Source organism: Apium graveolens, chromosome 2, assembly GCF_009905375.1.
Source record: "Apium graveolens cultivar Ventura chromosome 2, ASM990537v1, whole genome shotgun sequence".
NCBI lineage: Eukaryota > Viridiplantae > Streptophyta > Magnoliopsida > Apiales > Apiaceae > Apium > Apium graveolens.
The window spans coordinates 9,376,091-9,400,814 of NC_133648.1; the positions used below are offsets into that span (position 1 = coordinate 9,376,091).

At 33.9% G+C, this 24,724-nt stretch overlaps 3 protein-coding genes across 3 annotated transcripts; 1 reads left to right on the forward strand and 2 right to left on the reverse strand.

Moving 5' to 3' along the window:
• The first annotated feature begins 99 nt into the window (after positions 1-99).
• LOC141706893 (putative cyclic nucleotide-gated ion channel 5) lies at positions 100-12,906 on the forward strand. The gene is made up of 8 exons (XM_074509775.1): positions 100-255; positions 2,189-2,279; positions 2,861-3,446; positions 4,695-4,907; positions 5,857-6,161; positions 6,909-7,020; positions 11,286-11,522; positions 12,020-12,906. The coding sequence occupies exons 1-8, from the start codon at positions 135-137 to the stop codon at positions 12,713-12,715; spliced, it is 2,361 nt and encodes a 786-aa protein (XP_074365876.1). The 5' UTR covers positions 100-134; the 3' UTR covers positions 12,716-12,906.
• Positions 12,907-13,648: 742 nt separating this feature from the next.
• On the reverse strand, positions 13,649-18,033 carry LOC141706894 (transmembrane 9 superfamily member 8-like). Its single transcript, XM_074509776.1, has 7 exons — positions 17,743-18,033; positions 16,163-16,327; positions 15,969-16,078; positions 15,747-15,858; positions 15,564-15,676; positions 15,089-15,239; positions 13,649-14,995 (listed from the first exon to the last, which is right to left on the reverse strand). The coding sequence occupies exons 1-7, from the start codon at positions 17,857-17,859 to the stop codon at positions 13,838-13,840; spliced, it is 1,926 nt and encodes a 641-aa protein (XP_074365877.1). The 5' UTR covers positions 17,860-18,033; the 3' UTR covers positions 13,649-13,837.
• Positions 18,034-19,803: 1,770 nt separating this feature from the next.
• LOC141706895 (uncharacterized) lies at positions 19,804-23,915 on the reverse strand. Its single transcript, XM_074509777.1, has 7 exons — positions 23,493-23,915; positions 23,245-23,286; positions 22,652-22,734; positions 22,449-22,551; positions 22,106-22,319; positions 20,372-20,466; positions 19,804-20,285 (listed from the first exon to the last, which is right to left on the reverse strand). Exons 1-7 carry the CDS (start codon positions 23,632-23,634, stop codon positions 20,032-20,034), a joined length of 933 nt encoding a protein of 310 aa, XP_074365878.1. The 5' UTR covers positions 23,635-23,915; the 3' UTR covers positions 19,804-20,031.
• Between the last annotated feature and the right edge of the window lie 809 nt (positions 23,916-24,724).

The following is a 24,724-nucleotide window of genomic DNA, read 5'->3' on the forward strand; positions in this document are numbered from 1 at the left end:
ACAAATAAATAAAACATGGAACAGGTAAAAATAATTGTAACATTAAATAATATAGGAAAAATAATAATAATAAAAAAAGGTAGGAAAGATAGATAACACAACAACTGACACAAGGGGACACAGTCAAGGCTTTTATGACCTGGACCCCTTTCTCTTACATTCTGGGCTTGTTTTGCTATTGTTGTCTGAACAAACTCTCTGATTCTTACAAACTCTGCTCCTCAATTCGTTACAAGTTGCAGGTTGCAGCACTTTGTAAGTCTCTCTCTCTCTCTCCCTCTCCCCCTCCCTCATCTTCTCTCTCTCCCTCTCTCTCTCTCCCTCTCTGTCTCTCTCCCACATCTCTCTCTCTCTCTCGCTCCCCCCCTCTCGCTCTCTCCCTCTCTCTCTCACCTTTCCCTCTCTCTCTCATCTTTTGTTTATTTATGTTCATACTTCAATTATATGTATCTTTCTTTGAATGTCTGTCATGAGTCATGAACCGAATTACATGAATTACATGTAATTGTAAACCCGCCCAACTCGCTAAATTACATGAACCGAATACGAATTGTAAAATCATGAACCCGGAACCGCACGAGCCCGCACGAACCCGCACGAGCCAAGCCCGCACGAGCCGCACGAGCCACTCAACCCGCACAGCCCGCACGAGCCCGCACGACCCGAGTATTTTTTTCATTACTGAAATAATTCTTTTCCCCGAAGCTTGACTAAAAAGCTTTATCTAGTTTTTTTAAAAACTCGAAATACCATTTCTATCATGAGTTAAATATAACATGCGAAATTGTACATAGTTTTTTTTTTGCCAAATTGAAATTGTACATAGTTTAATTTACAAAGATTGCATATATCTGAAATATTTCAAGAGAACCCAAAAGCATTTAATCAAAACAAACATCTGTTACTAAAGACGAAATTCAACATAGTAAATAAGTTTTAAAAAAGAAATCTAAATAACAGGTTCAGCTATCCTCATTTCTTCAAGGCTACCGCCTTTTTATTCTCTTCCTCGACCTCTTTCTTAGACTCCATCAATGTTTTTTTCATTGTCTGCCTTCTTAAGTGCCTTTAAGCGAGCCTTCTCCGTAGCATATGCTTTAGTATTTCTTTCGGCTTCTAGATGCTTGTTCTCTTCGGCTTTAGATGCCCTCTCGGCTTTCTGTTTCTGCTCAACTCACGAATTCAACTCAACTCACGAGCCGCACACGAATTCAACTCACGAATTCTTTCGGTTTCCGCACGAGCCCGCAACCCGCACAGCCCGCACACACGAATTCAACCCGCACAGCCCGCACACACGGCTCGCCCGCGAATTTGTTCGGTTCGTTCGGTTCGGTTACGAGTCCTGTTTTAACGGTTCAAACCCGGCCCGAGCCCGGTTCGTAATTCAGCGGTCCGGTTCAGTGTTTAAATACCGAGTGTTCAACCCGTGTGCGGCCCGGCCCGGCACGCACGGACCGCACACTTGGCCAGCACTAGTCATGACACAGACACCTACACAACTACACGCTACGTAGAAAATTGTATGCGTTTGTATATATTCCAGTCTTGATTTTGGATTTGATGTGTTCTTTTGATGCTTAAGTTTATTCATGTTTATGTTACTATAAGAATGAGCTCTATAAATTTTAGAAATTTTGCAGACTTTTTGAATTTTGCATATTTCAAACATAATTGTAGATCATGTTTAAGTGGTCTAGTAATCATGTCAATTTCCTAGTGGTTTTATTAATGAAAAGAATTATTACTAGCCTTGATTGTGGAATGAATTTTTGTTGAATCTCTAGGTTAAATTTCAAGTAGTCCAGGAACAGATGTGAGTTGTAACTGTGTATGTACATTCTGTTTTATCCACGTTAGAACTGTTAGTGAAGATGTAGTGGCCATGAATGAAATAATGATACAGAACTCAAGTACTTTGCTTCATATAATACGATTTTACTGAAAAGTGGTCGCAAATGTAATTATGATTTGAAACTTAAGTAAGTCGCGTCGTTAATGCTATGTTTTGAATAAGTTGTTTGTTTTTCTTTGTGGAACAAATACTAATTCTATATGGGACTTATTTAATGTAATACCTTAATTGCTAATTATTGCATTGGAAGTCTTTTGTAGAAAATGTATAAAATTAGACCTTTACTTAATGATATCTCTTGACACCGTTAAAATTTGTTTTAATCTGATGCAGTTTTATGTTTTCTTCCTAACATACAAATGTTTGACTGTGGGCCCAAGTCCAAATCCAATTATCTGGGTGGCCAGCGGGAGAGGTTTGTAAGGTAAGCTGGTTTGTACTTCGTAGAACATAGTATCTGTATGAATGTTTAAATTTTGTGTTAATCTTTTCTTAGGGGAATTTATAAAACCATATCTGCTGTTTAGCTGTGTTTACTTTTCATTTATAAAAACATATTCCTTCCACTTTAACGAAATATAAAAAATTATTAAATTTTCTTATTTGATAAGTTCTTCTGAAATGGAAGAGATGCGGAGATTTTTTTATGTGTAAAATAGATATTCGGTGACTATTATCCACCGGATACTTCTAGTAAGCACATTTCTACACTTTGCATTCTTCAAGCTCAGGAACATACCTGTTCTTGCTTGAAATAATATTTTGCCCTCCATCTCATGTCTCAAATCCAGTTTGACGCAAACTCTATTATGCTCAATTTAGCCTCAAGGTGATGCATGAATACCTAGTTGCTTAAATATTCTAACAGCGTTTCTCTTTCTTAGGCTACTAGAACCCGCCTAAGTCCAAGTGCTTCTGTGGTTTCACCAAAATACTTTAGACTATTGATAGTTTGATTATCCGGTTTCAATTGGTTCCTTTTTCTTAAAATTGTTGTGTGTTTAGGCTGGATGAATTGGATTCTAGATCATCATCACCTTCTGCTGCAATTGCAACGAACAAATGTGGGTTTAGCATTGAGGGCTTGGGTCTTCCCAGCCATATGACTACTGACCCATCTAAATCTTATAAGAGAGGAACGGAGAAAGGATCTCAAGGACTGATGTCTATTGGTCGTTCACTTGGATTCGGAGTTTCTCGAGCAGTGTTCCCAGAAGATCTTAAAGTCTCTGAGAAGAAGATATTTGACCCACAAGATAAATTCCTTTTGTCCATGAATAAGTTCTTCGTCATTTCATGCATCATAGCGGTGTCTATAGATCCATTGTTCTTCTATCTTCCAGTTTATGAAAAAGTACCAAAATGTTTGGGGATTGATAGGAATCTAGCTATCGTTGCTACAACACTTCGTACAGTTGTTGACGTTTTCTATCTTATTCACATGGCCCTTCAGTTCCGAACAGCCTACATAGCTCCTTCTTCCAGGGTCTTCGGACGAGGTGAACTTGTGATAGATCCTGCAAAAATAGCTAAGCGGTACTTGCTCAGCCATTTTATCATTGATTTTCTGGCAGTGCTTCCCATACCACAGGTTTGAGTATTGTCTTCTCCAGTTTCTTCTTTTGTTAGAGGAGGGTTCATATGTTTTCCTTTTCCTATCTTCTCTTAAGTTGATTCTATTTAATGAATATTGTCTTGTCAGAGTTTTACATTTAATTATAATGATTGCATTTAGCTGCTAATTTGCATCATAGATCAAATTCACGTGATATCATCGAGCTGGAAAATGATTTAGATCATGTTCACTTAGAATGGCATGGGATTAGGGGAGAATCGAACGAGTATAAGGAAAGAAAGACAGGAATGCACTTGTGGAACAATAATATCTGGTCTATCTACATGTTTGATTGTCCTATTTATTATTTCTAAGAAAAAATTGATCACCCATTCAAAACTTCTAAATCACATACTAATTTTTGAATATTTTTTAGTACTTAATTATGTCAAAAGCTAATGTACAGATTTTACCAGTTTTTGTAAATTAGAGGTAGAATATTGTGAACTTTTAAAAAAATGAGAAAATATAGCATTTTTTTGAAACCATGAGAATGTATAGCATAAGCATAGAAATATTGAACTAGTGTGTTTAGGATCCAAATTCACAAAATCCACTATATTATGAGTAAATTTCTTCCGCAAACCTTTTTAATTATTTAAAGTTTCATCAAAATTCAGAGTCTATCATGCTAATTATAAGGGGGGGGGGGGAACTAATTGATATTTTTTTGTTTGTTAAAATTTAAAACATATCATACAACTAGATACACAAAATGTCGGCCCAGAAATACAAAAACAACATAGCAAGGTTGTAAAGCACATCGATTAATTTGTGTTAGGATTACATTTGATTACTATATATATATATATATTAATATCAAAATTTTAAGACAAATAGTCAATAACTAGGCAGTCTAAACATGAATCGAATCATTACTTTATTCCTAGCTTCTTCCATCGAAATGAAGTAATGAACACAACATAAGTTCTTTAAAAGCATAGAGGGCCCAGACATGTGTGAATATGACAAGCTGTACTTGGGCACCTTGCCAAACATGATATACTTTAAACCTTTTCCACAAGTCATGTAAGAACATTATCAAGTTATAACTTTGTATCTAAAATCCAAAGTTTTCAATAATTTCATAAACATACACATATACATGTAGCACCATGTTTCAGTCCCGAAGCATCATTATTTATTGTCAGTCGACATTCATATCCTGTGGCATATTCCTTGTAATAGAGGAAAGTGCATGATATATGTATTAATTAAGTGCAGATAGTTGTCTGGAGATTTCTGCAGAATTCAAAAGGTTCTGATGTATTGGCTACAAAGCAAGCCTTACTAGCTATCGTCTTGCTCCAGTATATCCCTAGGTTGTTGCGCTTCATACCGCTGACTTCAGAACTTAAAAGGACTGAGGGGGTTTTTGCTGAAACAGCATGGGCTGGTGCTGTATACTATCTGCTACTGTACATGCTTGCTAGTCATGTAAGTACAATCCAAGTTGGTATGCCACTTGTCGTAATGATTATTTTCTGCTGTTTTTTTAAAACCAATTTAAAGCCGATTGTAGCTTAGCAAGATTAATTTATGCAGAAATTTCTACCTGATTTTTTGAGCAATTTACTAATGAATATACTTAAATATGTACAAACGTTACTGCATCGAATTATATGTCATGTGTGATTCATAACTACATGAAGTCATACACACACCCATACTTTGCATCCAAATCATGTGAGACAAATATCTTATTCATACAACTAACCAACTTCGACTTTAAGAGACTTAAAGTATGTAAAATACATTTTTCTTCTTTCATGTGTGTTGTGCCATGACCATGCTACATACTGTGTTCTGGTCAGAGTCATATCCGGGACACTCAAACTTGTTTTCTATATTGGATTCAGAATTTCAGATCATAGTGACATCTTACAAGCTGATTTATGTTTTATTTGACTTATGTGACACTTATTAAATTGACTTCTGTCTCGCGAAAATGAGGCAAGCTACAATCTATCTTGTGCTGAAAACGTCATTGTCATCTTAAAAAAAATTAAGAGATCGTTCTTAATATTTAAAACTCCATTAAGTGTGGAAAAAAAACCAATAGATGTCAAGATAGGAAAGGAAAAAAGAACACAAATAAAACTTTAAATATACAGGATATACACTGGTCTTCTCTATATTTAGTGGCTTAAGCTGAAAACAAAATTGATTTGTAAGATATAGAGATATCAGGTATTAGATTACCTTCTATCTTCAGATGAGATGATGTTGTAGGCAGTCCTAATGCTCTTATACTTTACAAAATGGGTTTTTGATTATGTATTTGTTTTCTGATACTTTATAATGCCAATAATTTTTAAAAAAAAATCAGATGCTCAGCCTATTTTTATAAAAATAAAAATTTCTCAACTGGGCAAGTTCTGTGCAGATTGTTGGAGCTTTTTGGTACTGGTTATCAGTAGACCGTTATAATACATGCTGGGAGAATGCTTGTAAAAGTACTGAAGACTGCATAACAGATTTCTTGTATTGTGGCAATCAAAATTTGACCGGTTATGATAACTGGGGAAGTGTCAGTGATTCTGTTCTAGATAAAAAGTGTGCAGTGGATGGTGAAAAAACCCCATTTGATTTTGGGATATTCAAGCAGGCTTTATCATCCGGCATCGTTTATTCCAGGAAGTTCGTATCCAAGTACTGTTATTGTTTGTGGTGGGGGTTGCAAAATTTAAGGTGAAATTTTGTATCTGCAATCACTATTTTTTTTAAAAATTCCTTATTGAATTCAGTCTATGTTTTCATTTTCTATACGACATTTATAACTGCAAGCATTTTTTGCTTATTGCATTCTTTGATTGGATACCAAGGAAGGTTTTACAACACATCAGTGTTGGGTTAGATATGTCTTGTATCTTGTATAAGACATTATCTCTGTTTTTTTATTTGTTGTCATTTTCGATGAAGTATCCCACTTACTATAAAGGTATATACTTTACAGTGTAATATACTACACATGTCAATAATGTTGTGTTGGGTAAGCATCAGCCTAACTGATGTTTAGACGTTCTTCACCTCACCTCATAACTCATACTCTTTTATTGAGACAATGTTCCACGTATTATTAATCTCTCATATGTTATAAATTTCTCTATATATTATAATAGAAGTCGAAGACCAGGGTTCTGTGTTCTTTACCAACACCGCAGGACATAATAAGACATCTAATAACTTTCTTCCCTCGAGTAGAATCTGTTATAAAATTTAACTGTCATCAGCCAACCTCTATTATTCTAGCCCTTGGTAAAAATTTGTGTGTCAAATCTCATCTTGAAATTCTTAATACAACTTGGCCTAGAAAGTAATTACGGGGGAGTTGCTTTCCATAGGAAAGCTTATGAAACTTAAATTGACATGAGACCAATGCTTGAGTGTTGAACCAAATAGATTACAATATAACATTTTTGTTTGCTATTTCCGCAGTACACTTGGACAGGGACTTCAAACAAGCACTTTTCCCGGGGAATCTATATTTTCCATTGCGCTAGCCATTTTTGGTCTAATTCTCTTTGCACTGTTGATTGGTAACATGCAGGTAATATTTTGACCTGATTCATCAAAAGGCTTCTAAATTAAGCAATTTGTCTCAGTTATTTTGCCATAGTTTTTTAGAAAGTATAATCCCAGTTTAGCTATGCCACAATCTACTAAAAAAGATGTAAATCCACTTGTATAAAGGTAAACTGTCCTCTCAGAGCAGTGCCGGTGCTCTGTATAGGCGAATTAGGCGGGAGCCTGAGGCCTCTAACTTTCTAAGGCCCCAAAATTTATGTATTTATACATATTTTTTAATTAAAAATTTGAAAATTAATAAAATTATGTTGATGCTTATGTTTGAAGGCCCCAAAAATTTAATTCTATCTATTATAATTTTTTTTATATCAACCTTTTTATAAAAGTATAAAATTTTATTATTATAAATGTAAATAATTTAAAATTTGTTTTTCTTAAGTTTATTTAATTTTATGTTAATGTTATAGTTTCAATAAGGGCTGTCAAATGGACCGGATTTGGATCGGATCGGCCTTGATCCTTATCCCGATCCATTTAATTTTACCGGATCGGATTTTTAACATCCCGATTCATATCCGGATCCGTTAGGATCACGGATAACGGATCGAAGTTCCGATCCGTTAATATTTTCTCAAAAAATACTGAAACCAAATTTTATACAGTAACAAATAATTTCATGTACCATAGGATCAATTTAAAAAACTTGGCAGGACCAAAAGACGCTACTCCAAAAGACGCTAACTAGAATTGTCTAACAAGGGAGTATCTAAGTCTTAAGTAGCCTCGTTTGTTTACCATATCAATTTGAAAGTTTGGTGAGTTAGTGATATATACTTTTTAAATTCTAATTTTATTTACACAATTTATAACAATGCTAATTTTGTAAGGCCAATTTGAGAATGCAACCACAGTCAACTCGAAGGAACAGCAGTGGGCTTCCTCAAGCCAGAGGTTTAACGAAAATTTTTATATATGTATCATATATACTTTTATATGTAACTTATTATGTAATTTATATAATATTATATATATACATATAATATAGTCGGATCGGATCATTAACGGATCAGATCGGTCTAAATCCATATCCGCTACTTATTGGATCGGATAATTACCGGATCGGATTTTTTTCGGATCGAATTTATTTTTTAATGATCCATATCCGCTCCATTAGCCTTCGGATCGGATCGGAACGGATTTCTCATCCATTGACAGCCCTAGTTTCAATTGATAAATATTTTTAAATAAATATGTATTTAGCATTTTTTTTAAAGAATATTTTCTAATTTAAAATTATAATAATATTAAATTATTTGAACAAAATGTTCTTACTTATATCTATATAATATTAAACTCTATAACAATAAAAAATTTATTAACAATATAAAAAAGAATTCTAAAAATTTCTTCACGAAAAAAGTAAATATCATTTAATTGATATAAATTGTCTTAAAAAAATATTTTTTGACAAACAAATAGAATGCATTCATTAAAATAGTGGAAAACAGTCAGAACAAACCATACAACCTGATTGGCAAACAAATAAACGAATTAAATAAATAGTCGTCTTGTTTTCAGATTGCTTAACAAATAGAATATATTCTTTGAAATAAAAAGGGTTATGATATCTTTTCCAATAATCCTAACACCAATCTTGAATAGCAGCATCACAATTTGAATACCCGAAAATGAATACCTGAACCCGATCCATCAGATTTCGGATCGGATTCGGGTATACCCGAAACCTGAAATTTTTTTAAATTGGATATTCATACCCGAAACCCGAATCCGAACCTGAAATCTGAAAATTTGTATAATTATTGATATTGCAAGTGCTTGGGATCGAACACGCTGTGTTATTATATGTATAGCTAATATTAAAAAAATCAACTCAATTAATACCCAGTTATTTAGATTTATCATTAAAAGATGTTTTGTTAACTTTTTATAAACCTTATCACCCGTTTAAATGATTGAATAATTATATTTCATTGAACTTTATAATTAGTTAATTTTTAACATAAATATATAAATATATATTCTAAAAATTATAGAATAATATGTATAATGATTATTATATAAAATAATATATATATAATATTATAATGTGCAAAATATAAAATTCTAATATTATATATATATAATAATTCGGGTTTTTTTCCGATTTCGGGTTCGGATAGAGTTTCGGATTTCGGATCGGGTTTCGGATCGGTACCTAATATCCAAATCCAAATCCAAAAATTTTCGGGTTTAAAAATTAAATCCATATCCAAAAAATCGGGTTCGGTAAATCCAAAATTTCCGGTTTCGGATCGGGTATCCGTAGGATCGGATTGTTTTGCCATCCCTATTCACCATTGTCTTAGTTTCAATGCAAGAAATCCAGATCTTTTAAAAAACCATATAAATCCTTTCCAACGAAACCAACACCAAAAGACACAAATACTTTAAACAAAATATACTCACACCCAAAAAGATAGATTTGGGACAACTTTGATAACAAGGTACAAAAAAAATCTCACCCAAAAAGGATTTATTCGAAATTTTTAAAAAATAGAGGGAAGAGTAAAAATTATTAAACGGTGAAAGGCCTCATATTTCAATTTTCGCTTTAGGCCCCTCAATGGATAGCACCGGCCCCCTGCTCTCAGGTTGTCATATCTTGTATCTTATACTTATATCGAGACATTGTCCTTATATCGAGACATTGTCCCAGACTCCCAGTGCTATCGACTGGAAGGACCGTCTCAAATATCTTTTAGGCCCTACCTTCACTCCAAACTTACTTTCAAAAGTAGGCCCCTACTCATTAAAAAGAAGTATCTTAAATTTTCATTTTCAATTTTATGAGATTTTATTTTGTTAAAAAAAGTGAAGTTAGACTGGAAAAAATAAAAGAAAAAGCTCGTATTTTTTTTACTAGATAGAGAATTAAGATGTAAAATATTTAAGAAAAGAAAATATAAAATAGTTTGTAGTGCTTAAATTTAATAGAGTAAAGAAATTAAGGGTCTCTCGTAGCAGTAGTAAAGAAGATAAGAACTTTCCTTTTTTTTCAATTTTAGCAAGACTGAGACATAAAGAAACATTTCTTAACTTGCCTTCTATTCACCAATTTTTTAAATTCTAATCTCGGTTATGATAGCATTTTGTACAAATTCTAATCTCGGTTATGATAGAATTTTGTAGCCATTAATGTGTATTTATGAGGCCCTAGGTCATTGCATAAGTGCAAAGCCGACTCTGTTGACTGGACACATAGTTCATTTTGAATTTTGTCTTGGAGCTAGTACAGCATTGAAATCATTACATGGATTTTAATTTACTCTTTTTCCAGATCAATGTGCCGCTGCATATATTGCTAACCCTCTTCAGTTGGTCATTCCTTCCCCCATTTTATAAGTTAAAAGAGAAAAACTGAAAATTATGTGCGGTTTCACTGCAAATTTAAACTTTAGAGTATCCGAGGTTGTAATTTGAATTATAAAAGATACTCGTAAGTTCTGAATAAGGCGAGGCGAGGGACTGGTCAAAAATTCCTTAAACCTCAGAGCATTTATATAATATTGTAATCTTTATAATTCATCAATCCAGACAGAAATACTTTGAATTAGGATACTTGTAGTAAAGAAGGGGCTTTTCATATCTAGAATAGCATTTACTCTTTGCTGTCACTCTGTATTTTGACCAATCGGTTCTAAAGTTCCCTGCCTCGGTGCGCTAACTTATTATAATTCTATAATGCAATTTGTCCTGCTATTATGATTCCCATTTATACCTCAGCTATATTATAAGTAGGCGAGCATTATCTTATGATGCAATTTCCTAATATTTCAGTTTAATCATCTTATTTTGTGTTTTTAAAGGCTAACTTCTTCTTTATGCTTCCATGAAACTTACATTATGATATATCTAGAAATGGTTTTAGATGACTGAGCTCGGAAGCTAGCACAAATTACATTTAAGTTGATTGGAAATTTTGTAGTATATTAAATCTCTTATATCATGTGTATATGCACACATACACTTAATTTCTATATTCACTCCAAAGATGATTTTTCTTGAAACTTGCGGAATGAAACAAGTTCAGGTTAATATTTTTCATGTACTTTTTAGGATTATTATTAGTTCAGGTTAGAATTTTAGGGTTCATGTACTTTTAGTGTGATTATATTTGTTCCTCATGGGAGCTTGTTGTCACATCTATTTGGCAGGACGTAGACCTAGTTTGCAAAGCTGAGTTTCATTGTTAGTGATCACATCTTTTTGGTTTTGTTGTTATAACAGACATACCTTCAGTCTCTCACGATTCGGTTGGAAGAGATGAGGGTTAAAAGGCGTGACTCAGAACAATGGATGCATCACCGTTTGCTTCCGCCAGATCTTCGGGAACGTGTTAGAAGCTATGACCATTACAAGTGGTTAGAAACACGTGGAGTTGATGAAGAGAATATAGTTCATGGTCTTCCAAAGGATCTCAGAAGAGACATAAAAAGGCATCTTTGTCTAGCTTTGGTGAAGAGGGTATCTCTTAAAAACCTTGAAAAAATCTCTTTTATTTGTTCAACCTAATGCATGGTTCTTGAGTGCTTTTGTGACTTTCTCGGTTCTCCACATGTATACCACTTCGATTATCATATATTCATGTGTGTGTGTGTGTCATAATAATATGTCAATGAGCCTTTCATTTTAAAATTTCGCGGTGATCACCTTGTCAGGTTTTCCTATGTACAAAATGGGCTAACGAGATATATTTCCAACTCTATCCAACTTTTGAGCCACATACCTTCTACATATACATATTATACATACCCGAAACTGAGCCTTAAATCTTGAAACTTGAATAATGGTTGGGTATCTGAATTTTTTGTATTCAGTGCTCTTACTAGTTAAAAAAAGTCATCCATTCCCTTGTAACAACACGTTCATTCTCTCGTATTCTTCAACCATCCATTAATATAATTAGCATATTACTTCTGACATTCCTTAACTGATCAAAATTTTTGTCAACCCTTTTTTAGGTTCCTCTATTTGAGAAGATGGATGAGAGGTTACTTGATGCAATTTGTGAGCGGCTGAAACCATGTCTGTATACAGAACACACTTACATAGTTCGAGAAGGAGATCCAGTTGATGAGATGCTCTTCATCATACGTGGCCGCCTTGAAAGTGCAACCACTGATGGTGGAAGAAGTGGTTTTTTCAACCAGAGTTTGCTGAAAGAAGGGGACTTCTGCGGAGAAGAGCTCCTAACGTGGGCACTTGATCCAAAATCTGGTGTTAACTTGCCCTCATCTACTCGTACAGTAAGGGCGTTGACAGAGGTGGAAGCTTTTGCTTTAACAGCTGACGAGTTAAAATTTGTTGCCAGTCAGTTCAGGCGTCTTCACAGCAGGCAGGTTCAGCACACTTTCCGCTTCTACTCACAACAGTGGAGAACCTGGGCTGCTTGCTTCATCCAAGCAGCCTGGCGGCGTTATTCCAAAAGAAAAATTCTAGAGCTTAGACGGAAGGAAGAAGAAGCAGCAGAAGGGTTGGCTGGAGCCAACAGGAATGCTGGCGGAGGTTCTTATAGCCTTGGTGCCACCTTCCTAGCTTCCAGATTTGCAGCAAATGCTCTCCGCGGGGTCCATCGCAATAGGAATCTCAAGAGTGCTAGAGAACTGGTGAAACTTCAAAAGCCTCCGGAACCTGATTTCACTGCTGATGCAGATTAATTTGTATATTTGATAAAAACTTAATATGGTTGACGTAAGATTTCTTATACTTATGTTTAATATAGGATCAAATGTAAATTAGGTATTGTGTAGGTGTGAGGCTTTTAGTTTGAGTGTAAGAATCTATAGTTGTAAAAATATATGCTCCTGGATTTGAATCTTTGTTATATATGTATCATAAGTTCCTGGTGGTTTAAGGTGTTTTAATTCTGGCTGCCATGACAAGGTCTTATGAAATTTGGCCTATCATGAAGATGCCAAAGTTGAATAGGCAAGAGCTTTTCCACAATGAATATGGTTCAAGACAAGTTTAATAAGGTTCATGAACTGGAAAGAGCTGGGGAAAGAAGAGGAGAATTGCTAGTATTTTTAATAGCATTTTCAAAAATATTCCCAAATGACAGTTATTGTATTATTTGTTATTTTCTCATAAATGAGATGGGTATTAATTTCACAAATAAAAACATGTAACCTGTGATTTGAGGATATATTTGGGATGTAACCTGTGATTTGAGAATATATTTGGGATTCATTTTGAGAATATATTACTAGAATTAAAAAAATATATATAAATATACTGTTTTTGGGGCAAAAGCTTGGCTGTATAGTGCACTCTTTAAGTACATGATATGCTTGCAAATCTAGACATTTTACTATGAAATAATGCTATTAAACAACCAAAAATTAGCAAACTGGAGATAATACTTAAAACAATGCCACATTGTGCAGAAAATGAAAGAGGATTTGCTGCTACTAACAATCTACCGGTCCACGTGAACAAGCAACCTATACCATATATTTATGCAGCTCCATGAGATATATGCTAGCCTTTGTCATATTCTTCCAAACTTTAATCATAAAAGAATCTCTTGAAAAATTTTGATCAAGTGTCTCAGTACATATTTGTGGGGATCTAAGATTAAACAGAAAAAATAAGAACAATAATTGAAAACTTCGTATTTCCGACATCCACTGAGAAGTTTACAAAATATCTATATATCAAATTACCCCAAGGGGCAATTTTGAAAAACTGACAGTGGCTACATGTTTGATGATCAATCAGGAGTATGGCAGTGATTTCTCAAGATCAAATAGACAACATTTACCTACACGTTAATCACTTTAATCAATCTTCACCGATGAGTAGACAAGCCTTGTGAACCAAAGACATGCATAAAACCCAATTGTACCAGTGACCACGAAGAAAGCATATGAAGCAATGAGCATGTAACCAAAGTATAACATGCCAGACACTGGCTTAGTGATCTCGAGCTTTGTGAAGAAGTAAAATGATGCATAGAGAAACAGATATAGAGCTGAAGAACCTGAAGTTAGGTATGACCTCCACCACCAGAGGTAATCCTCACTGCATAGCTGGAAATAGCATAACACTATTGTTATCTCAGCACAAGTGACAATCAGGATGAGGAACACAAGGAAGAGAAATCCAAAGATGTAATAGAACTGTTGCAACCAAATAGAGGTGAGGATGAAAAAGAGCTCAATAAATACAGCTCCAAAGGGAAGTATTCCCCCAATCAGGATAGAAAAGATTGGATGCATGTACCAAGCCTGCTCGGGTATCTGCCTTGGAATCTTATTAGTTTTAACTGGATCCTCAGGTGCAGGCTTCCTGAAACCCACATAACTACCGACGAAAACTAGTGGTACTGAGATGCCGAACCACAAGAAGACCAAGGCAAACATGGTACCAAATGGCACCGCCCCTGAAGATTTTTGACCCCAAATTAAAGCATTTAATACAAAGAATACACTAAATGCAATTCCAGGAAACGTGAAAGCTGTTTGGAGTGTGATCTTTTTCCAATTTGTCCCTTTAAACATCTTGTAGAGACGGGCAGCAGCATATCCACCAAAAAGACCCATGAAGACAAAAAGCATAAGTAGAGCAGTCATCAGCCCACCTCGGTTTGAAGGGGATAAGAACCCAAGTACCGCAAATATCATAGTTAATAGTATCATTCCAAAAAACTGAACACCGGTCCCAACATAAACGCAAAGCAAATCTGAGTTCACTGGCGGCCTGAAAACATCCCCATGAACCAGCTTCCATCCAGTTTCTTCTTGAGCTTCTTCCTGGGTTTCTAATTGGTTGTACTTGGAAATGTCACGATAGAGAGTCCTTAACATTATCATAGCCACCATCCCCGATAGAAAAAGAACAATCATCAAGGAATTGACAATTGAAAACCAGTGTATTTGATCATCAGCCATCATAAGATAGGTATCCCATCTAGATGCCCACTTAACATCACTCGCCTGCAGAATGGTACAAGAGTTAAGAGATAATAGTACATGTGTCATGATTTTAAAATTTTAAATATAAATGGAAGACAGATCTATGGGCCTCACCTCATAATCAACATCATACGTGAAGATGATTTCTTTCTTATCTTCAACTTCTTGAGGAGATTCAGAACTAATAATTGTGCGTTTAGCATGAGGATCACAAGTTGTCAAGCGTGTTTTCTCAGTCCATTGACCTTCGTAGTCATGCTTAGCACTGGACCCATCACAAAAGTTGTACAATATTCACTTGTCATTAACTTCTACTCCCTCCGTCCCTTTCATTTTTTTACAGTTTTTTCTCATGCTTGACACGTATTTTAAGGCTGCTATAAAGTATAGTTTCATAATATTTTATAAAAAAAAATTGTACAATATATTTTTATTTAGAAGAAAAAAAAATTTAAAGGACTTATGCTTTATAAGAGCCTTAAAATGCGTGTCGAGCCCCCGTCCCCCAATGTAAAGAACCTGGAGGGACGGAGGGAGTATTAAACAGGAAGATGCATACAATGTCGAAACAAAAGAACATATTTATCACCTGAAAGGTTTTACTTCAAATCCTACAATTCTTGCGGTGTCTGTTTGTACATCCTTGTGATACTTAACTGTGAAGGTCAAGTGATTATTGATAAAGTATTTCTCTTCCTTGCTCTGCACATAAAAGAAAATTAGTTGTCCAATAGTTCATTATAAAGCACATAGTCTATGCCTTAATACTTACTCCTGCATACTGCCCTTTAAACCCAACATGATAACCATGTTGATATACAAAGGAAGAAGTTTCCCGATCTGGCCTTTGAACTGGTACAACCAGGGGAAGATTATCCAATATCCTATCATTGCAAAAATGTAGAAGGTAAACATACTGGTACCAAGAAAAAGAAAGCCCTTTGCAGTAAAATACTATGTGAACCATATATAAACTTCTCCGAAGGTTTCTCACATGTTCACACGGTACTCATCATCAATCTTTTCCTTCAGCTTCTTGGCTGTTTTCCCATTAAGTGTAATACGACACAAAACATTGCACATCTGTGGTTCCCGCATCTTAAACTGCAATGGGATATCTCTAAGTAACAACGTCCCAACATATTACAGAGTAAAAATGAACATGGAATCATCATATATATAGTTTACCTGATAAGGGGAGTTCTCAATACGATCACCGCGAAGAACTTCTCCAAGATTTTCTGCACTGTCTACTATGGTCTTGGGCCGACAGAATGGGAGAGTGTAGTAGGAGTAAGGAAGCTGTGTTTTGGTGGAAGTCAATTTGTTCACTTTTACATTCAAAGGGTCCCCCTGCGCAGCATAAAACGACGGAAGTGTTAGTTTTCTAAAGAAACGTCAAGGACTTGTGGCAGTATGAATCAAACTCCAAACAAGACCGCATAGCACAAAAATGCACATCCATATTTTAACCAAAAACAAAAAAATGAAAATAGAAGGTACATCCCCCCCCCCCCAAAATACAATGCATATAAAGAGAAATAGACGAGCTTAGGACACTTCACAAAGCCACAACAGCGTACATTATGTTCATAGTTCATACTAATGATCCTTATCATATGAACGTAACCTCAGTGTAGTAAAATTATCTGGAATACTAGTAATGGATGTCCCAACAGAAACAAGTGTATCATATGTTACATTTTTCTGGTTGTAACATGTAAATTGTATCCTTTCTCCTGTCTACTATTTGAATGAGAGCAAAAAAACATCCATATAAATGAGCAAACCCGTGAGGCAACATATAATTGCGCCAATAAACAATTGGTGAAATGTGTTTTAAGTGATCATTTTTAGAGCCAATAAACAATTGGTGAAATGTGTTTTAAGTGATCATTTTTCTTAAATGTCAGCCAAAGGCACAAATAAAGTTATTCTATTATTTTTCATCAGGGGAGTGATAACCAAACTGAACATACAGAATTCCCTGGATTTGATTCACTTCTATTCACGGAAAGGCACTGAATTTCTACAAATTTAATTTGCCAGCTTTAAGCAGTTGGGAATAATTTCAGCCTAGTGAAAAAATTTACCCATAATAAAATGGAAAATAACTACAACGAGTAAACACCAATGATTAATACAAAAATTAACTGTACACGATAAATATTTTTGATATTAATTGTTAATCTATAATATTAAAAGACTAAAACTATAATAAAACATAAAGAATAAAAACATATATATCTAAGCTATTAAGAAGGTTTATATTTGTCTAAAGAAGTCATATACTCGGCTCAAGATACAAACTACCCCCAGCACCCCTCTTACGATTAAGCTCCACCAACAAATCGACTCAGATCGGTAGTTCATGGAAAACAACTGCACTAATTACATGACCAACAAAACAATACTCCAATACCAACAAATCGCAGTCACCATAAATAAATGTACATAACAAGAACTAAATTAAAAATGCCAACAAACAAGTCTAAAAATATGAAAGTTTCGATCTTTAGACCAAAACACTATAAAAATCCCATTTTCCATAAAAACCCATGAATCCAAAAGGGTAAACAATAAGTACAACAAACAAGAATAATCATTAGTCACCAATGTGACTAACCAGTCTAATTATATATAACCAATCACATACAACATTTTCAAGATCCATACAAACATATAGACAATATATAAGCATTATAAACATAATGTAGGTGAAATTAAACATGTAAACAAGATTAAAAATGTAAAAAGATTGCAGAGACCTTGTCGAAATCCTCGGGAGCAACGCCAGGTAAGTAAAAGGCGTGAGCTTGAACAAAGAAAACACACCATATTAACAGATAAAATGCTGCTGCTGTTGAGATTCGATCCTTCGCCATTTGGGTTGTATTGTTCACTCCAAACACCTAGTAAAGATCTGGATCTATGCCTTCAATCTCTCTCCTCTCTCTCTCTCTCTCTCTCTCTCCTCTCTCTCTGTCTCAACAAAGAAACAAATACACTCTCTCTCTACCAGCTATTTCTCTCTCTCTCTCTGGATCCAAATTGGGGATCACAGAGTTGGAAAATAAGATTGTGTGAGATAATAAACATGTACGGATCTACTGTCGGTTCATCTCGGCCGTTGGATTTTACTTTGATCTCTTTTATTTTAGTAAATTTAATTGTTGGTCAAACACATATTTATATTTTTTTAATAAGAAAATAATTTAGAAATAATTATAAAATAAGATAATAGAATTCAAAGTCTTTGATTAAACTTTGATAGTAAGTAATTATTTTATAGTTGTACGCAAAGGTTTATATTTGTGATGTATTTGAGTATTTTCAGTAATGATGTTATTAATCATAATTCAGAACTAAGAATTCTTTGTTTGATTGCCATCTTGTCCAACTGAAGCTCGATAAAAAAAATGTTGTACGTATTAATAATTTTGGACTTACACAAGTCACAACTTCTAAATTTATTAGTGCTGTTTAAATTCTTAATTTCTTTATTGTTAATCCGGTATCGGGATCATCTTTCACATACCTCGATTAATTCAGACAATCCATAAATTTTTAATTCATTTATCATAAATCACCACACTTGGATACTATAACAACGTAAACTATTTTTAATAATAGTTTAAATTTTGAACTTTTTGTTTTCATAAATCCTTTTCAGTAGTGTTTGAGTTACCAAAATAACTACCAAAATAGTTTCAAAAAACATATGGCAATATGGGGTTCTTTATATTTATGTTAAAACAACCAATCACAAATTGACACCTTATATTTTGAAAAACTTTTCTTTTTTAATCAATTTTGAAATTTTTTTTGGAAACTCTAGAATTGCTCTGTCCTTTTTTACCATAGAAGATGAGATAATGAGTTGTCCAGTTGAAAAAGGAGTTGTCGGTGGTCTCCTGCGAGCAGTAGGAATGTATTATTATGAAATAGTTTTACTAGAAAAACTTGATTCTTGTAATAATCTCAAAAATTTAGATTTGACAATTCACTCGAAATAATAAAGTTAAAATATATATTGCTTGTTTGATAAATTTTTACTGAAAAATTAAATATAAATTTTAATAATAAACCACATATCATTTATAATAAATGCCAATATTTTCTAAAAAAATTAAAACATATATAATTTCACGTTTGGTCATTTTTCGGGATAGTTTTAACATAAATAATAAAAAATTGAGAAAGTTAAATTCCAATTTGACCTCAACTACTAGAAGTCAAACCAAGTTTTGACCATTTTATAAAATTATTTTTGAACTCGAATATTGGAAACTCGGATTAAACAAAGAGTTAAAAATGAATACTCGGCCATAATACTAGCTGCTACTTTTTATACACTGTTGAAATGATCATATATTCCAATTTCCAAGTACATGTGTGCATTACTAAAGGCAAGTTTGTTGCCACATCCATGATCCAACCACCTGCAACAACTGTGTGTACAATGTATATTTTGCGTAATTTTAACTCAACACAAAGTGTAACAAGAAAGCTGAATCTTTCTTACAACCTTTGCCTAAACTCCAAGGATTAGGAAAACAATATTGAAAATCCAGTGGGCTTACAAGTTTTTAACCTTTAGCTTTTGTTTTCATTTTAAGCATTAATCTTTTGTTAATCCATGTTTAATAACTACTTTACTCTGTACTTGTTCATTTCACTTTGTAAGTACCTATTATGATTTCCAGAAACCATGCACTGTTAAATATTTTAATGTACAGTTTTACTATTCAAATTTTGAATTAAGTTTTTTTTGTTAAGCTTCATTGCATGTTTAGCACAAATTTGCATATAATGTTGTACATTGGAGCTAGTAAAATTTGAAGTTTATTTATCATTCCAAAACAGTATTTGGTGTTTATTTCTTCTAAACTATTAAGTACACTTAAATGAAGCCAAGGAGATCAGAAAATAAAGAAACAAGGGGAAAAAATGTTAGTATTCACTCTAGACCATTATGAAAGTGGTAACAAACACTTCAAGGTAAAAATTTGGCATACTAAAGCCTAGGAGGAAAAGGTTCCAAAAATGAAGGCACTTTAGTTTCCATTTTGAGCAGGAACCTCAAGTAATCTGACATTCCGAGGAAGCATGAATTCAGCATAAACGGGATAGTGAGAAGAAGGATAAAACCCATCTATGTTATCACTAACCACTTCAGATGATACTGGAATGAGAGCTCTGCCTCTGAAAAGAATCCAGTCCACATGCAAGTCCTGAGTTTGGCGATCCCAACATAAGCAAAATGCTCTAAATACTAACTTGAGGAATTCGAGAGCTCCTTGCTTGTCACCTGACAGAAACAGATATAAATCAATGCCACATTTTTCATCAAAAACTACACCAGGACTAGATTCTGAGTTTGAGTTCAATGATTACCTTTAAATCCATGATAAGTGCGTATAAGAGAAACATTCTTCCTTACCCGAGCATTGGACCATGCATCTTTCATATCACCTACAACACCATGCTCTCTGCAGGAGCAGAGTGAAATCATAAGGGTCAGTTAAAGAAGCTGTACGCATCTCTCTAAAATGAGTAGAGTATATGATTGACAGGTTTCAAATTATGTCAAATTTTGAAGCTATTAATTAGTAATGGGAAGTATTTAGTAACAAGTTGCATATCTACCAGTAATGACGATTACTAATGTAATGTATGATTAATATAGGCGTGTCTAAAATAATTGGAGTAACACTGTTCGTCTTATCAATGCACCACTGACAGTTCCAAATTTCTTTAAAGGCTTGGAGTGGATTTGTTCAATCCTATAGGCAAATCTCAGAGAATTATATGGAGATTGAAAAACTTTAAGTCATCAAAAGAACGGCTACCTTCTTATGCTGATGGTAAGTTGGATCGATTTTTAAAAGAAGCAAAGAGAGCATGCTACAGATTGGGGGGGGGGGGGGCGGGTTGCGACTTGCCGGGGTTTACAATGAACCTCGAGGCCTAAAGTAGGTGAATTTTTATTAATATGGTAGCTGAAATTTGACAATGGCGGCTGGTGCACCAGTGTACGATACACTGATAAAGACACGAGAGTGATGATGTTACTGCTTCTAAAGAGTAGGGCTTAATTACAACTTGAACCTTGAAGTATGATGATGTGTGCACATAAACCTTTGAAGATAAAAGTTGTACACATCTACCCCTTATGTATCGAATTTGTATAGCTTGACCCTTACTCCAACAAACACTCCTAAATCGTTAAATGATAGGTATCTTGTGAGGGTTATCTCAGGAAATAAATTAGAAAAATACATATCATGTAATATAGGAGAGAGGTTAATGTGTTGGACGAGAAATTGACTTAGGACTTTGGAGACAGAAAACAATTTTCTACCCCCGAAATTTGCCTGAAAATGTGACATTTCAGAATCCAATACTAATACTTTGGCTGAAGTAAGGGTCACGATGTATACATTTGATACATTAGGGGTTGATGTGTATGACTTTTTTCTTTAAGGGTGTATGTGTACATCAGATCATACTTCGGGGTTTAAGTTATAATTAAGCCAAAGAGTAGATATAAAAAGCATACAATATGGATACAAATTCAATATGTCAGAAACACAGGGAATATTATGAGGATAATGAAAGCAGAGAAGTGGATATTTATAGTAGGGTTAATATATTTTAAGTATACATGATTTAGTCTTATAAAATTATATTTTATGTTAGGGACATTATTAAATCCCTTTGAACACTAACAGGCTAAAAAAACATTAAAAAAAGTGCAATCCTGCCTGCAGCCAGCCGGTGCTTTTCAAGTCATTTTGAACCCTAACAGCTTTGGGAAAATGATAATAAGACTTTTTATAAACCTTCAGTAAGATACTACTTCACCATTCAGATGTATGATGACAGCCGCGCAAGGTATACCACCCTGTACTGAGCTCACAGGATAAAACATCTCACAGAAACTTGCTCTGAATTTTCCTTTATAGTTTTGCTTAATTACTTTGAAATTATTCTGATCTAAAATCAGCTGCAGTAATGTAAAACTGATTTGTAATGCATATCATATTCATGAAATTTTTATCTCAAAAGATTATTTCCATCTACTAAGACAAGAATGAAACTCTAATATATTTCAGTACATCAGAATACCTTGATCTCCCAAGAAGAAAACGTCCTGTAGTTGATTCCTTCTGTGTGTTGAATCCTCCACAATATACAACAGGAAGGCTAGGAGGTAATGATGCAATATGCTGCCATGTGAGCAAAGCACTTCGCCTGCGAGCACGTGGACTAAGCTCATCCATGTTTGTATTCACAACTTGAAACGAAAAGCCGGGTGATTCAACTCCTTTTAGTTGAAACGTGTACGTCAGTTGTCAAAGAAACATTATAAAATCTCTTCCATTCACGTGAAATTTGGTGCAAAAAGACTTCAAAAAAACTACTTAGGACAAAAAACTATCTGGCATGCATAGTAAAGTTCAAAAGGATATCGCCCAGGTTGCAACGCATGGAACTTCACATCCCCATGACATGCTTCCAGGTACTGACGGTGACTCCGACAACCAGAAAGTTCCACCTTCTAAAAACTCCACCTTCATTTAGTAACATCATACGTAGACAGTAACTAACTCGCAAGATTCCACATAATGAAGTTCTGTTTTAAGTCATGCCTGGAAGGAATTAAAGTTTTACCTTTTCATTGTCATAAAATATGGTGCAGTGCTCATCTGAGGTGTCTTCAGTTCCTTTCCTTGAAATTCCGAATTGATCGTAACCTCAAGAAGCAAAGCAGATCTACGATTACTCAATAATTCAGCTTAGGAAAAGAGGAACTCTTCAAGAATGTGGTTCAGTAAGAGTTTCACTCATGAACCAACCTTTCACCACATTAAACATAATTATTGACGTTTTTATCTAATCTATAAGCAGGTGGCAACTATAAACTTCCACGATTTTTTTGGCAGGACCAACCTTTTCTTTAAGGAAATCTCTACACTATCATCCCCAAATAGCTACTTATATTCAATAAGTAATTTAATTACTAGCTATTCTGATATTGCACCAACATCAATCTCAAACAGAATCTCCCATTTCACTCTTGCTACAAAAGAACAGGGAGTTCAATAGTCGTTTAAAGCTTCTAAACAAAAGAAAAGTAAACGACATCCACTAAATTTATTTCTTGTTAAAGTTAAAATGTTGATTAGTCGATCACCACAAATTCAAATCTACAAACTCCATTTTCAATATACATTTCAACCCAAAACACCAAAAAGCATATATACCTGGCAAACATTGTTGAAGATACTCCAATTGCGATTTCACCCCTAAAAATGAACAAAACACAACAAAAATCAATAAAGACTATATATAACACAGAGCTAAATAAAAAACACAAGATTTACAACATAAAAAACAGCATTTTCAATAGAATATTCAAAAAGATGACAAAAATCGAAACAAAAACACAAATAAAAGCTGACCCAGATAAGCAAATTCAACATAAAGACCATAAAGAGAAGAAAGATTAAACCTTGTTGAGTACATATAATCATTGGAGAATAGCTTGTAATAACACTTATACACAAATCTCTCCTCTTTGTCCAAGAATTTTGACTGTCTTCTGGTTGATCTTCAAGTAGATTAAAGGTCATTACAGTAAGAGATAAATTCATTTTTTATTCAATAAATATAAGTATATGTGTGTATGAGTTTGTATAATTAAGCTACATAATCATATTCATAGATGAAGAATGGCAATTAAGTAAATAAACAAAACAACAAAAGTAGCTATTGCAGAAGCAGTAGTAGTACACATGATTGAGCCAACATAGTACAGATAAAATACAAGTCAAGGTTTCTAGTGATTCTCTTTTTGAAATTTTTGGGTACAAGAACAAGCACAAAACACAAAACAAATGTACAAGTGTGTGTGTGTCTGTATGTGTGAGAGAGACTATGTTGTCTGAAAATGAGAGAGAATCTGGTGTTTCTTGGACATTAAAACAAGGCCCAGCCCAAACGTGAAACCAGTCCAACTCAAAGCTGCGTGGATTGGGTCATCAAATAGATAAATCATTGTTTTTATTTAATAATTCATGCAAGAAAGGATCTATTTGATCACGAAAATCACTGTTCTAAAAATCCCCGATTTTTTAAAAAATCCCCGATTAATCACCGATTAATCTTTAAAAAATATTTGGCCGATCTATTTTTTGAAATCTGATTAATATTTATAAATTATTTTTGAATTATATATTTCATAATAAATAAGGTAAATATATTAAATATTATTAAAATATTTAAATATATCTGATTAATCCCTCCGATTAATCCCCGATTTGCCGATTAATCCCTAATCGGTACCCAAACCGATTAGTACCGATTACCGATTTTTACAATGATGACGAAAAGTCAAAGAAAGCAAAAAAAATAGGAAGAGATAATAGTTTAGCTTCTAAAATGTCGACAATTATGGAAAGACCATTTTGTGTAAAATTATCATTGTTTTTATTTAATAATTCGTGCAAAAAGGAATTTATTTGATCATGAAAAGTCAAACAAAGCAAAAAAAATATAGCAATAAATAATAGTTTAGTTTCTAAAATGTTGACAATTATGAAAAGACCATTTTGTGTAAAATTATCCAAGTTCAAAAAAAATTTAAAAAAATATTGCCATTTTTAAAAAAATTGTAAAAATACATCTTTTAACTATCATTTGCAAAAAAAAATACTTCCTTTTTGTGAAAATATAATTTTTCTG